Here is a 12,683-nt window from a genome sequence, read left to right on the forward strand (position 1 = left end):
TGATTGGGAAAACCTTCCTGTTGATAACAGATCACAAGCCGCTCATATATCTACTCAGTCCAGTGAAAGACATAGACTGTCTACCTCCAAGAATACAGAGGTTCAGAATGAGGTTGATGAGGTTCGATTTCCAGATTGAACATACCCCAGGGAAAAGTCTTTCATCTGCAGATGCGCTATCAAGAGCTCCTGTATCACAGCCAGAGGTCCAGGACCACAAACTCCAAGAAGATGTTAATCTGTATGCCAACCACGTGATGCAGAGTATACCAGCAACCCAGAGACGTCTGGATGAAATAAGGACTCACCAAGAGTAGGATGAAGTCTGTAAACAAATTTCAAAATACTGCCGAGATGGATGGCCAGAGAAATCTAGTCTAAAATGCCCAATCAAGCTCTACTACCCATTTGCAGCTGAGCTATCGGTACAACAAGGATTGCTGCTCAGGGGAAGCCGCCTAGTTATACCCGCGTCCATGAGGATGGAGATCTTAGATAAGCTCCACACAGGACATCAAGGAATTGTGAAGACTCGAGTGAGAGCCAGACAGTCGGTATGGTGGCCAGGAATGAGTCGTCAGTTGGAAGAACTAGTTGATAACTGTCCAGTATGCAGAAAGTATGCTAGAAACAAAGCTGAACCGATGATAGCGACAGAGATGCCAGACTATCCATGGCAAAAGGTAGCGTCTGACCTGTTTGAGTGGAAGAAGCAGAACTATCTGTTGGTGATTGACTATTATTCAAGATACATTGAAATCGCACTGCTATCGAGTACTACCTCGCGCAACGTCATTACGCATCTCAAGTCAATCTTTGCGAGACATGGTATTCCGGAACGCGTTGTGACAGACAACGGGCCTCAGTATGCTTCAACAGAATTCGCAAGCTTCGCCAAAGAGTATGGTTTCAACCACGTTACTAGTAGCCCACGCTACGCGCAAGCCAATGGAGAAGCAGAGCGTGCCGTGCAAACAGTCAAGAGATTGTTGGAAAGATCGACAGAACCCTATTTAGCACTTCTCGCTTATAGGACGACACCGCTTCAGCAAGGATATAGTCCAGCGCAACTGCTCATGTCAAGAAACCTGCGTACAACAGTTCCTGTCATCCCTTGTCAGTTGAAACCCAACGTAGTAGACTCAACCTACGTGAAACAAAAAGATGCGGACATAAAGCTGAAACAGAAGGTAAACTACGACCTCCGCCACAGAACACAAGAACTACCACCTTTACAAGAAGGAGATCCAGTCTGGATCCCGGGACTAAAAACGCAAGGAACAGTGAAAGAAGAATACGGAGAGAGAAGTTTTGTCGTAGAAACACCCAACAACACTCGAGTACGTCGGAACAGACGTCATCTAAACACTCTACCCCCCGTGCTTGGAGAGAAGGAAGATCAAGAGCCTGTACGTGCTCCGCCAACAATGTCAGATCCAAAGAAACAGTCAGCAGATGACGATGATGGAGTAACGACAACTAGAAGTGGACGAAAAGTGAGACCACCACAGAGATTCATAGATGAGTACTAGGAACATTGAACATTATGTTGCACTTGATATTTTTGAAGATAAAAGAACTGTTAAGTCCAGAGATATAGGCATGAACTGGGACACTTTATTTTTGTTGTTTATATAACGTTGTAAACCCGGTAGGGGAGGTGTAGTATAATGGGTTCCCTGTGGTTCACAAGATTGTATATGGGTTCCCTGTGGAAACAGATGCGAGGTAGAATGGCTGCAACATGGTTGTCCCACAGCCATAATAAAGAAAGTTACATCCGTCCAGTTTCACTGTTTAATGTGCCATCCTAACGTTACAGATTCCACGTTAGTACAAGGACATCTCACTATACTACCTGGGAAAAAAAGACAGAAATGGCCTCGGGATTTACACTACCGCCCCCACCGCCGCTGGATATTCATGATGCTAACGTCGCAGAGAAATGGAAGAAATTCTTATTAGCTTGGAGAAACTATTCCGTAGCAACAGAGCTGAATGGAAAGCCTCAAGCCGTTCAGGTCGCAACACTGATCCCGTTAATTGGAGAAGAAGCCCGTGATGTTTACTCGACATTCAGTGATTCAGAAAACGATGATGAGGATGAAGAGACTGAAATCGAACGAGTTCTGAGGAAGTTTGGGGAGTACTGTCAGCCACGCAAGAATGTACCATTCGAACGCTATCGTTTTAATACAAGAATACAAGAAGCAGGAGAGTCATACGACCAATACAAGACAGCGTTACGCAAACTAGCAGAAGGATGCGATTTTGACACAATAACTCCTGATGAAATACTACGCGACCACCTTATCTTTGGAATCAAAGACGCCAAAGTTTGCGAAAGGTTGCTGAGGGAAACATGGCTGACACTATCCAAGACCGACGAAATATGCCGCGCCTCAGAAAGCATGATACAACAGATGAAAGTCGTCCAAGATAGCAACAATACCGGCTTGGAAGTAAATAAATTCTACAACAAACGGGTAACGACACACAGGAAGCCAAGGAATGCCTCACGTCGGAAGTCGTCAAATGAAAGACAAAGCACAGAACAGAGCAAAGAATGCGATAACTGTGGATACCGTCACGCTGCAAATCGGGAATCCTGTTCAGCATTCGGGAAAGAATGCCGAAGATGTGGGAAAAAGAATCATTTTGCATCCGAGTGCAGACAAGAAATAAAGGTCACCGAGGAGGAGGAAGACCCTGAATCGGAAATGTATCAGACTGATGAGATACTTGCTGTCAAATTAGATGATTCGCAGCTGGTCGCGAGACAGGCTGTTTCGTACGATTCCAACCGGATACAGGAGCCCAGTGCAATGTGATACCTCTACACATATACAAGAAAGCAACAAAGGATTGCGAATCAGTACAAATGAAGCCCGTACAAACATCACTGGTGGCCTATGGAGGAGCAAAGATCGCAGTGGTCGGTGAAGTGTGCCTCCGTGTTTGGAGAAACGAAACGTCGTGTCTACTTGACTGCAAAGTAGTAGATAACAAGGACATTCGCCCCATCCTGGGCCGCAGGGCCTGTATTCGCAAGAATATTATCCAGTACACTGACAACGACCTCCTGAATAAGCCCGATGTTAACGGAGCGCCAATATACTCGGTAGAGACCCAAAGTACACCCATATCAAAAGAAGAGCTTTTTGCCCAATTTCCAAATGTGTTTAGTGAGTGTTGGAAAACTGGATGGAGAATACAGGATACGGCTCGACCCAACGGTCCAACCAGTGCAGCAAGCCCCCCGACATGTAGCGGTAGCCCTGAGACCAAAGCTGAAGGAAGCGTTGGAAGATCTCGTCGAACAAGGAGTAATAGCTCCAGTAACCACCCCCACAGAATGGATTAGCTCAATCGCAGCATTTCCCAAGAAGAATGGCAAACTACGCATCTGTCTAGTCCCAAAGGATCTCAACCACGCTATTCTTCGAGAGAACTACCAGTTGCCGACCATCGAAGACATCGCAACACGCCTACGTAATGCAAACGTGTTTACGCTCATGGACGTAAGGAATGGATTCTGGCATGTCAAATTAGCGGGGGAATCCACATACCTTACAACTTTCCAAACACCTTTTGGAAGGTACCGCTGGAGACGCATGCCTTTTGGAATCTCTTCCTCGCCCAAAGTATTCCAGAGGAAGATGCACGAGTTCGCTGAGGGTTTGCCAGGTATCGAGGTAGTTGCTGATGATTTCCTCGCAGTAGGTTTTGGTGAAACCTATGAGGAGGGCACTCAAGACCACGACAAAAACCTGTTAGCGTTCCTGGAAAGGTGCGCTGAAAAAGACGTGCGTCTAAATGCAGACAAGCTGAAGCTGAGGAAGTCCGAAGTGCTCTTTATTGGGCACATTGCAACAGATAGAGGGCTGTGTACAGATCCTGCTAAGGTACGAGCAATCGTAGAGATGCCGACACCCACAGACAAGGCTGGTGTACAGCGGCTCCTGGGCCTGGCGCAGTACTTTGCAAAGTTTCTGCCAAATCTTTCTGACATCACCAAGCCGCTAAGGGACTTAATGCAGGACGATGTAGAATGGACCTGGGGAGAGGCCCAGAAAAAGGCTTTGGATAAGCTCAAAAACGCAGTCACAAACACGCCAGTACTGCGTTACTACAATCTAAATGAGGGTGTTTCTACAGTGTGATGCTTAGCAATCAGGACTGGGAGCAGTATTGATGCAGAATGGTCAGCCAGTGGCCTATGCTTCAAGATCCCTGACACCTGCTGAGACACGTTAGGCACAAATAGAAAAGGAGCTACTGGCTATCGTGTTTGCGTGCAAGCGTTTTGAGGCATACGTGTACGGTCGTCAACAGGTGAACATTCAAACAGACCACAAACCGCTGGAGCCTATCTTCACCAAGTCACTGGACAGTGCCCCCAAGCGTTTACAAAGGATGCTCCTGCAGCTCCAGAAGTACCAACTCGCAGTAAAATACAAGAAGGGCAAGGAGCTGGTACTTGCCGACACGCTCAGCCGAGCATACCTGCCGGAAGTTAATGCATGTGACTTCACAAGGGAACTAGAAGCAATAGACCATCGCGCCTACCTTCCCGTGACAGAGTAACGCTGGCAGCAACTAAAAAACGCAGCGGCGGACGATGTGGTGCAGCAGAAACTTTGTGAGACCATAGTCCGTGGTTGGCCAGAAACCAAAGCCGAAGTCCCAGAATGTATACAGCCCTACTTTGATGTATGTGGGGAACTAACGGTACAAGACGAATTGATCTTTAAAGGCCCCTTACTGGTTGTCCCCACAGTGCTGAGGAAGGAACTGATGGACAAGACCCATGCAACCCACATTGGCCTAGAAGCTTGTATACTTAGAGCAAGAGACTGGCCACGGATGACAACAGATCTAAAAGAATACATCTCCAAGTGTGATGCATGCCTAGCTCATCGCAACAACCAAGCGCGGGAACCACTCCTTCAATATGAATTCATAGCTCGGCCCTGGGCAAAGGTCGCAGCAGATCTCTGTGAGTTTGATAGCAGAACCTTTTAACTACATTGAAGTATCCCATATTACATCCACCACCTCTTGTACAGTCATCAAAGAGCTGAAGGCCATCTTTACGCGGTTTGGGATACCAGACGGATAATGGTCCACAGTTCTCCTCGGCAGAGTTCACAGCATTTGCCAAAACATGGATGTTTGACCACAAGATGTCTTCACCTGGGTATCCCCAATCGAATGGCAAGGCTGAGAACGCGGTACAGACAGTGAAGAGACTTTTCCAAAAGTGCAAAGAGTCTGGCATCTCTGAGTTCCAAGCCCTGCTGGACTGACGCAATACACCTACAGCTGGCATTGGTACTAGTCCAGCCCAGCGCCTCATGGGTCGGAGATGTAAGACCCTGCTCCCAATGGCTGGCACACTCTTACAGCCAAGGTACGCTACAGAGGAGGAAACCCGGAAACTCGTAGGTAACAGGCAGCGTCAAGAGTACTACTACAACAGGCGCTCTAAGCCCCTAGCGCCAATCGAAATTGGAGACACAATCAGAATGCAGCTGCCAGGTCAGAGAACATGGAACAGAGTGACCTGTACCACTAAAGCTGGACCCCGGAGCTACGAAGTCCAAGTTGAAGAGGGGGTGTATAGGCGTAATCGAAGGCAGTTGCTGAAAACCAACGAGCCGCTGACTGCTACGTCACCTGAGAAAGACAATGGCGAGTACGCTCCACCTGCAAGTGAACTGACACAGCGCACAGAACAGTCCGACGCACCACCTGCAGTGGAGCCTGTCTTGTGCTGATTACAGCGTTCCGTGAAACCACCCGTTTGGCACAAAGACTTTGCGAAAGACTAAGCATTTATATTTTCATCAACTTGAATATTTACTGTTTTGTTCTCTAACGGGCACTGTGATACTTTACCTTTAGAATGGGAAAGATGTGACAAGTTGTTGTGTGACTATGACGTGTACACAGTTGAGCAACACGTACTTATATAGATATAGCGCTCGTGCTTATCAGTGTCTTGTGATCTTGTGTTTAACTGTAGGTAAGAGTTCGTAATAAAGCATTTACTGTATACACACTGTATACATTTTACACCTACAATTACCAACAAATGGATCTGATTGATATTTTGCTATCGGAAGAGCCATATTCAACTCATAATCGGTGATCAACATAAGTGTTCAATCTACAGGCAAAACCTAAGGTTTATTTGTTCTTTTGAGTATTCTTGGGGTTGTTAAAGAGAACAGTTTTAGTTTTATTTTGTGCATTGGAAGTGGCCTGTTCGCTTTCTCGTAGTTTTACTGACATGTGTTGACAATTTTCTTTTGTTTGAAAAAATCAACCAACCGCACCCCTGCACTACAGCGTCTTTAAAGGTTTTGCCGAATTTCAATTTTTTGAATTGAAGTAAATAATATGTTTGACTAAAATTTGAAAAGTATGAATAATGCGATCCGGGCAGCGTTTTCACTCGCAAACTCCGGAAAACACCGGAAATCGAGACTATTTAATGACCAGACCAGATAATTCGGCCATTAAGAGCCAATCACAGTGTTCTTCTTGACAGATAAATGCCACATTCTTTATTTCATCACTTCAATTATAAAGGACATGCTAAAAAACCGAAGACATAGAAGATTGTGAAAGATTTATCGTTTCAACTTGTGATAACAATATCTTTTTTGTCGATATTTTATTTATATACTATACATATATATCATATCTCTTTGAATTTAATTTTAGTCCATTTTCTTTCAGTTGTTTTATTGTCAGACTCTGATCAAGTATTTCAATTCAAAATTGATTAAAATATGATACTAGGTCAATAGCATTGAAGTTGCAACTGATATAATTTACGTTATTTGTTATTTTCGTAGATGATAAAGACCTTGCCCACAGTCCCTCTTGTTATATACAAATAGGCGGAGGGAGTTGTCGAGAATTTTATAGTTCCACGGCATGGAAACGCAGTGAAACCCACGGCCAGTTCCTTTTACCGCAAAGACTCAAACTTCTTCTCTCAAATTGATGACATGTTAAAGAAATGCCAATCCACGGAAAAAGTCTATTCCACTCTTACAAGAAACTAAGCAAATGCACACACAGTGAGTGAAACTGTCAGTGGGACTAAGATGATAGACAACAGAAAATATTTGCTGAATAAGGAGTTCTCTACCTCTTCCACAGACAAGGCCAAGATCAACAGTGAAGTCGAAGGGATGATCGCGTCACTTCGATCACTTTCCCTTATGAAAAGTGTAACCTTCACAAAAGAATCATACATAGCATTGAACGCCTTTCCCCAGATGCTCGACGATTTGGTTCGTTATTGTGTAAAGGGCAACTCGATTCTCCGCGTAGACACTACGTTTGAGTTGGTTGAGGGCCTATGGTTGACAGATTCAACCTACACCAATGAGTCCCTTATCGATTTAACTGGAAAACACCCAGAATTTCCGGGTCCTAGCTACTGGCACTTCAAGAATTCCAGAGAGTGCTACAGAAGATTTGCTGGTGAGCTTATCATCGTGAAGCCAGAACTCCAAGACATCAAGAAAGTTGGGCACTACTTAGACAAGGCTCTATCGCAAGGCTTAACAGATGTTTTTCGTAACGCCCAAACCTTGTGGTGCACCCAACATGCCCAAGAACGCGATGCTTGTTATGGGTTTCCTGTGTTTTGTGTTTTGCAACCGCTGACCAGCGGTAGAGTGTGCAAGTTAAGATGGCGGATATTAAAGTATAGTTTGTCAGTCAGTCTCCACAATCTGTTTGCATCAACCTTGTATTCACCCATCCTACCTTTTACATGGTGTCAGAAGTGCGAGAAAGAAAAGTTCAACCTGTCCAGTGGATTATTGAAGTAAAATACAAGAAATGAATCAGCTTAAACCTCCAGATTCCCTCGACTTCGAAAGCCACGATCTATCGCATGCCTGGCGAAAATGGAGGGAAGAAGTAATGCTATACCTCGATCTGGCAAAAGCAGGGGATGATAACGCTACAAAGGTAAAGCTTTTTCTTTATCTTCCTGAGGCGAAAGGCCGAGAAATCCAGAAAACAATGCAGTATATGACTCCTGAAAAAGACAGAACGATTGAGGAGCTCCTCAAGTCGTTTGATGTGTATTGTGACCCTAAAAAGAGTGAAACGGTCGAGAGACACAAATTCTTCATGCGAAACCAAGAGCAGTTTTGACAAATACTTAACAGAATTGAGACTTGTAGAGAAAACCTGTGACTTTGGGACACTCTCAGACTCACTTCTCAGAGATGGGATTGTGGGATAAACACCTCGAGTTTGACAGAACGACTATTAAGAGAGCCAAGTCTTACCCTGAAGAGCTGTATTGACCTCTGTAGAGCTTCAGAGCTGTCTAAAGAAAGGAACAAATCACTGACTAGCACAGACACAGTTAGTAGAATCAGCTCTAAGACCCCACCTGATCGAAGGGGAAGGTCTGGGTCAGGGGTAACAGCAAAACCTACCATGACATGTCTCTACTGTGGAAGACAGCACTAAATGATCATCGAAAAGTGCCCTGCATATGCGAAAACATGCAACAGATGTAAGAAACAGAATCACTTTGCAGTCTGTTGTGGGAAAACATCCCCCAGCGCACCCCAAACTCACAACCAAGTAAAGTCATTGAGTGAGGGCGAGGGAGATGATGATGATGGTCAGTATTATGAAGTGAAGAAACTGACAGAACTTCCAGAGATAGTTAACACTGTTGGATAAGAACCGAAGAGAAAGCTGTTTGCTGCCATGACTATCAATAACAAGAGCATCAAGTTCCAACTAGACTCCAGTGCAACGTGCAATGTCATCACATAAAAGATCCTTCAAGATACAGGATTTAATGCAGAGATAACTTCATCAAGAACGGTACTCTCTATGTATAATGGAACGACTGTTAAACCAGCTGGGCACTGCAAAGTAAAAATGATCAACCCCAAAAACAAGAAGAAATATCTGGTAAACTTCATGGTAGTTGATGACTCTACATGTACAACCCCAATTCTCGGAAATGTGGCAATACAAGAGATGGAGCTGATAAAGGTACTAGAAGAGAACATTAGCAGTCTGCATTCAGGAACAGGTGCTATGGGAAAGATGGAAAACATGCCTTTCTCAAAAGCCTCCCTCCTTGAACAGTACCCTGAAGTATTCCAAGGAATTGGGTGCATGCCAGGCGAGTACCACATGACGACTGACCCATCAGTACAACCAGTTGTACACCCTCCAAGAAAGGTTCCTTTGGCTTTGAAGGATAAATTACAAGCTGAGCTTCAAAGATTAACAGAGTTACAGATAATCGAACCAGTATCCAAACCAACCAAGTGGGTATCCAGTATGGTCACGACTAAGAAACATAATGATGATATCAGAATATGCATAGATCCCAAGGATCTCAACGGAGCCTGCAGAGGAGTCACTACCACAACGATTGAGGATGTTCTGCCTAACCTGAACAAGGCCAAGATATTCAGTACTGTAGATCTTAAATGTGGATTTTGGCAGGTGAAGCTGGATGATGAGAGTGCTGACCTAACCACGTTTAATACACCTTCATTTCGATTCAGATGGCTACGAATGCCATTTGGCATTTCTACAGCCCCAGAAGAGTTTCAATGACGGCAACATGAAGCAGTAGAAGGCATATCTGGGGTTGTGTCAGTTTATGATGACATCCTAGTCTATGCCAAAGGCGATACAGCAGATGAAGCCATAGTTGACCATGACAAGAAAATGAGAGCACTCATGGAACGGTGTAAAGAAAGGAACATTACACTAAACAAAGATAAGATCCAACTCAAGAAGACAGAAGTGCGCTTTCTGGGACACCTCCTTACTGCAAATGGTGTGCTAGCTGACCCTGAGAAGGTACGTGCAATATCTGACATGCCAAAGCCAACGGATATGAAAGGCGTACAGAGACTGCTAGGATCTCAATAAATTTCTGCCTCAACTTAGTGAAGTTTGTGAATCATTGAGAACCCTGACATTGAAGGAAACAGTGTGGTGCTGGCTAGACGTGCACGAACAAGCATTCCGCAAGATAAAGGAGCTTGTTACAGCAGCACCATTACTCCGTTATTATGACCCTGATGACGAACTAACACTGCAATGTGATGCGTCGGACAAGGGACTGGGGGCTGCCTTACTGCTACAAGGCCAGCCTATCGCATTCGCCAGCAGAGCTCTCACACAGTGTGAGCTTGGATACGTGCCAATTGAAAAAGAGATGCTGGCAGTGGTATACGGAATGGAAAGTTTTCACCACTACACCTACATGTATGGAAGGAAAGTTACCGTCCACTCTGATCATAAACCTCTTTAATCAATTGTCAAGAAACCTCTACACAAAGCTCCAAAAAGGTTACAGAGAATGCTACTTCGGCTCCAGAACTATGACCTATAAACAGACATGTTAAAAAAAAAAAGGAAGCATGTTATGGGTTTCCTGTGTTTTGTGTTTTGCAACCGCTGACCCCTTGTATTCACCCATCCTAACTTTTACAATGCTCACAAGTTAAAGTCCCTTCGATGTAATAGAGGACGCAAAGAAAGATCATGGCGGATATATATGGATCACAAAATGAGGTGCTCATTCAAAGCGGCTTAGCGAATGCTGATGATGAGAGTGATTTTGATGCCAAATTTCAAAGTTTGAAGACAATCTGGGAACCTGTGGCGCCAGGGTTTTACCAATGGTTTGAAAGACACAGATCAAGTCTGTTAAAGGAATGTCTAATAATGTCCGCCAGAAGTGAGCTTGGCATAGAAGGAATATTTTACACAAATGGCCTGGAATTGAAATATAGACTTCAAAAGAAGATGCTTAGAGAAGAAGACGTTCCCAAGGAAGTGGCATCCGTTACGACCCACCTCCAAAGATGGGCAGAAGAATTTTATACTGAAGAAGCCAGAGCGATAGCTGGTCAGGGTAAATACCGATTAGCTCCAGGTTATGAACATTTCCATGTCGATGCAATAACATGGAACAGATGGGGGCCAGACAGGCAAGCTCAACATCTTCAGTCTTTCAGAAAATTCATAGAACTCATATGATAAGTACGAGAAGCCGAGAGACGCTGGTCTTAAAGGGAATCCAAGGACTAAGAAGAGAAGAGCTAACTTACCAGAACCAGAGCTGTTTGATGACCGATGCGCATCAGTCTCGGCTTTGTCAACGGATGAACTACAACCTGAAGAACCACGCGTGGTTACAACCTCACGTATAGCAAAACTGCCAACCGGACAACAAACACAATGGAAAGTAAGTAATTAGTGATTTGAAAATGTCGTTGCCGCATTGACATTTTTGTCTCCCATTCTATTCTTTTTGTTGTTGTTTTTAGTCATTCTGGCTTTTTGTCATTGCATCGTCTTCGTTGTAGTAGTTGTTGTGACGACCAGTTTTTCTTCAGTCTGATATATGATTAATCATACCATTTCAGTGCGGATCCAGAAATGAATGAAAGGGGGGCCAGAAAGTGTCACAGAGCCTAAGCTTTTATCGATGCAATCGTACTTACTCTCTAAACTCTCTCCCTTTCTTTCCCCCTTCAACCTACCCATAACTCCGTCCCTGCATTTGCAGACGATTTGCCAATTACTACTATTGGTACTATCATTTTGCATAATTTCAGTTAATGCAAAAAGATGCCAGCGCGTCGAATTTGAAGCTTTTAGATCCGGAAAGAATCTCTGGTAAACAGTACGATCTTGTCCATCGAAACGACAACAAAATGTGCCCAAAAGCCGTTCAGAGATGTGAACAATGCAGAGTGGCATTCAACCAGGCAGACATCGTTCTTGTGAAGACAGTAGGAGTCAGGGAACGAACTGACAAATCAGGAAAGAGTGTAAAGTATACAGGCAATGTTTATTTACACTACCTAACAAAATGCCTGCGAGAGTTTGATCAAAACTTCTCCTTCTCAGCCATAACTGTTCCTTCAAGAACCATTGTTTTATTGCCAGAGGGTAGTCGTGCGAAGCTACTGGAGAAGGGTCTGTCAATCCAAGACAATTAGAACAGTTCATGATTATATGTTGTTTTTATCAAATAAGACTTTATTTTTACTTGAAAGAAAGGCCTAACGCATGACGTACATAGTTGCGTAGTTATCAAGGCCTGTTTTTATGCTTTTTAGGTTTCTTTATGAAAAAAATGAGTGTTTCAGTTTCAATAAAACGAAAAGCTAAACTGATCTTTTGTTCTTAAACATAGGCAGTTTTTTGCAATATGACGAGAATTGATAATCAGATTTAAGCTCTGCAAATTCGTCTTTTTTTACCTTTTTCCCCTTCTTTTTTAACACGATCTTTATACGTTGTTATTTGTGTTTTTAATGTTGAAATTGTTTTACGGAAGACTAGCTTAGAGATTATGAAGATAGTGAAAGGGTGGTATACAAATGCGCCAAGAGGATCCATTAGAAGTTGGTGTTGCAGTGATATCGTACAATAAAAGTAACAGAAAATTGTAATTGTTTGAAGCGAAATTATATTTATAGATACCATTTCTATTATCTCTCAGTGGCTACGCAAAGGTATTACACTTCTCTCTATGAAACGCACACAAAGAAGAAAAATCAATTTGACAACCACGTGTCAAGCCAAAGGAAATATGAACGTACAAAATGGGTAAGTGTAAACTTGCTGACTTTTTATCATCAAAACAA

At 43.7% G+C, this 12,683-nt stretch overlaps 1 protein-coding gene and 1 pseudogene across 1 annotated transcript; both read left to right on the forward strand.

Annotated features, from left to right (window-relative positions):
• The first annotated feature begins 1,877 nt into the window (after positions 1-1,877).
• LOC148908947 (uncharacterized) lies at positions 1,878-2,831 on the forward strand. Its single transcript, XM_089033645.1, has one exon. It carries the CDS (start codon positions 1,878-1,880, stop codon positions 2,829-2,831), a length of 954 nt encoding a protein of 317 aa, XP_088889771.1.
• A 2,556-nt stretch (positions 2,832-5,387) lies between these two features.
• LOC116295065 (uncharacterized) lies at positions 5,388-12,032 on the forward strand (annotated as a pseudogene).
• Positions 12,033-12,683: the final 651 nt, after the last annotated feature.

The sequence above is a fragment of the Actinia tenebrosa genome, unplaced genomic scaffold (genome assembly GCF_029948245.1).
Source record: "Actinia tenebrosa isolate PJP-AT-01 unplaced genomic scaffold, QUT_ActTen_1.0 PGA_scaffold2__45_contigs__length_23673736, whole genome shotgun sequence".
NCBI lineage: Eukaryota > Metazoa > Cnidaria > Anthozoa > Actiniaria > Actiniidae > Actinia > Actinia tenebrosa.

Excerpts from the sequence above, each read along its gene's own strand:
- LOC148908947 (XM_089033645.1), top strand. The coding sequence starts at position 1,878 with ATGGCCTCGGGATTTACACTACCGCCCCCACCGCCGCTGGATATTCAT.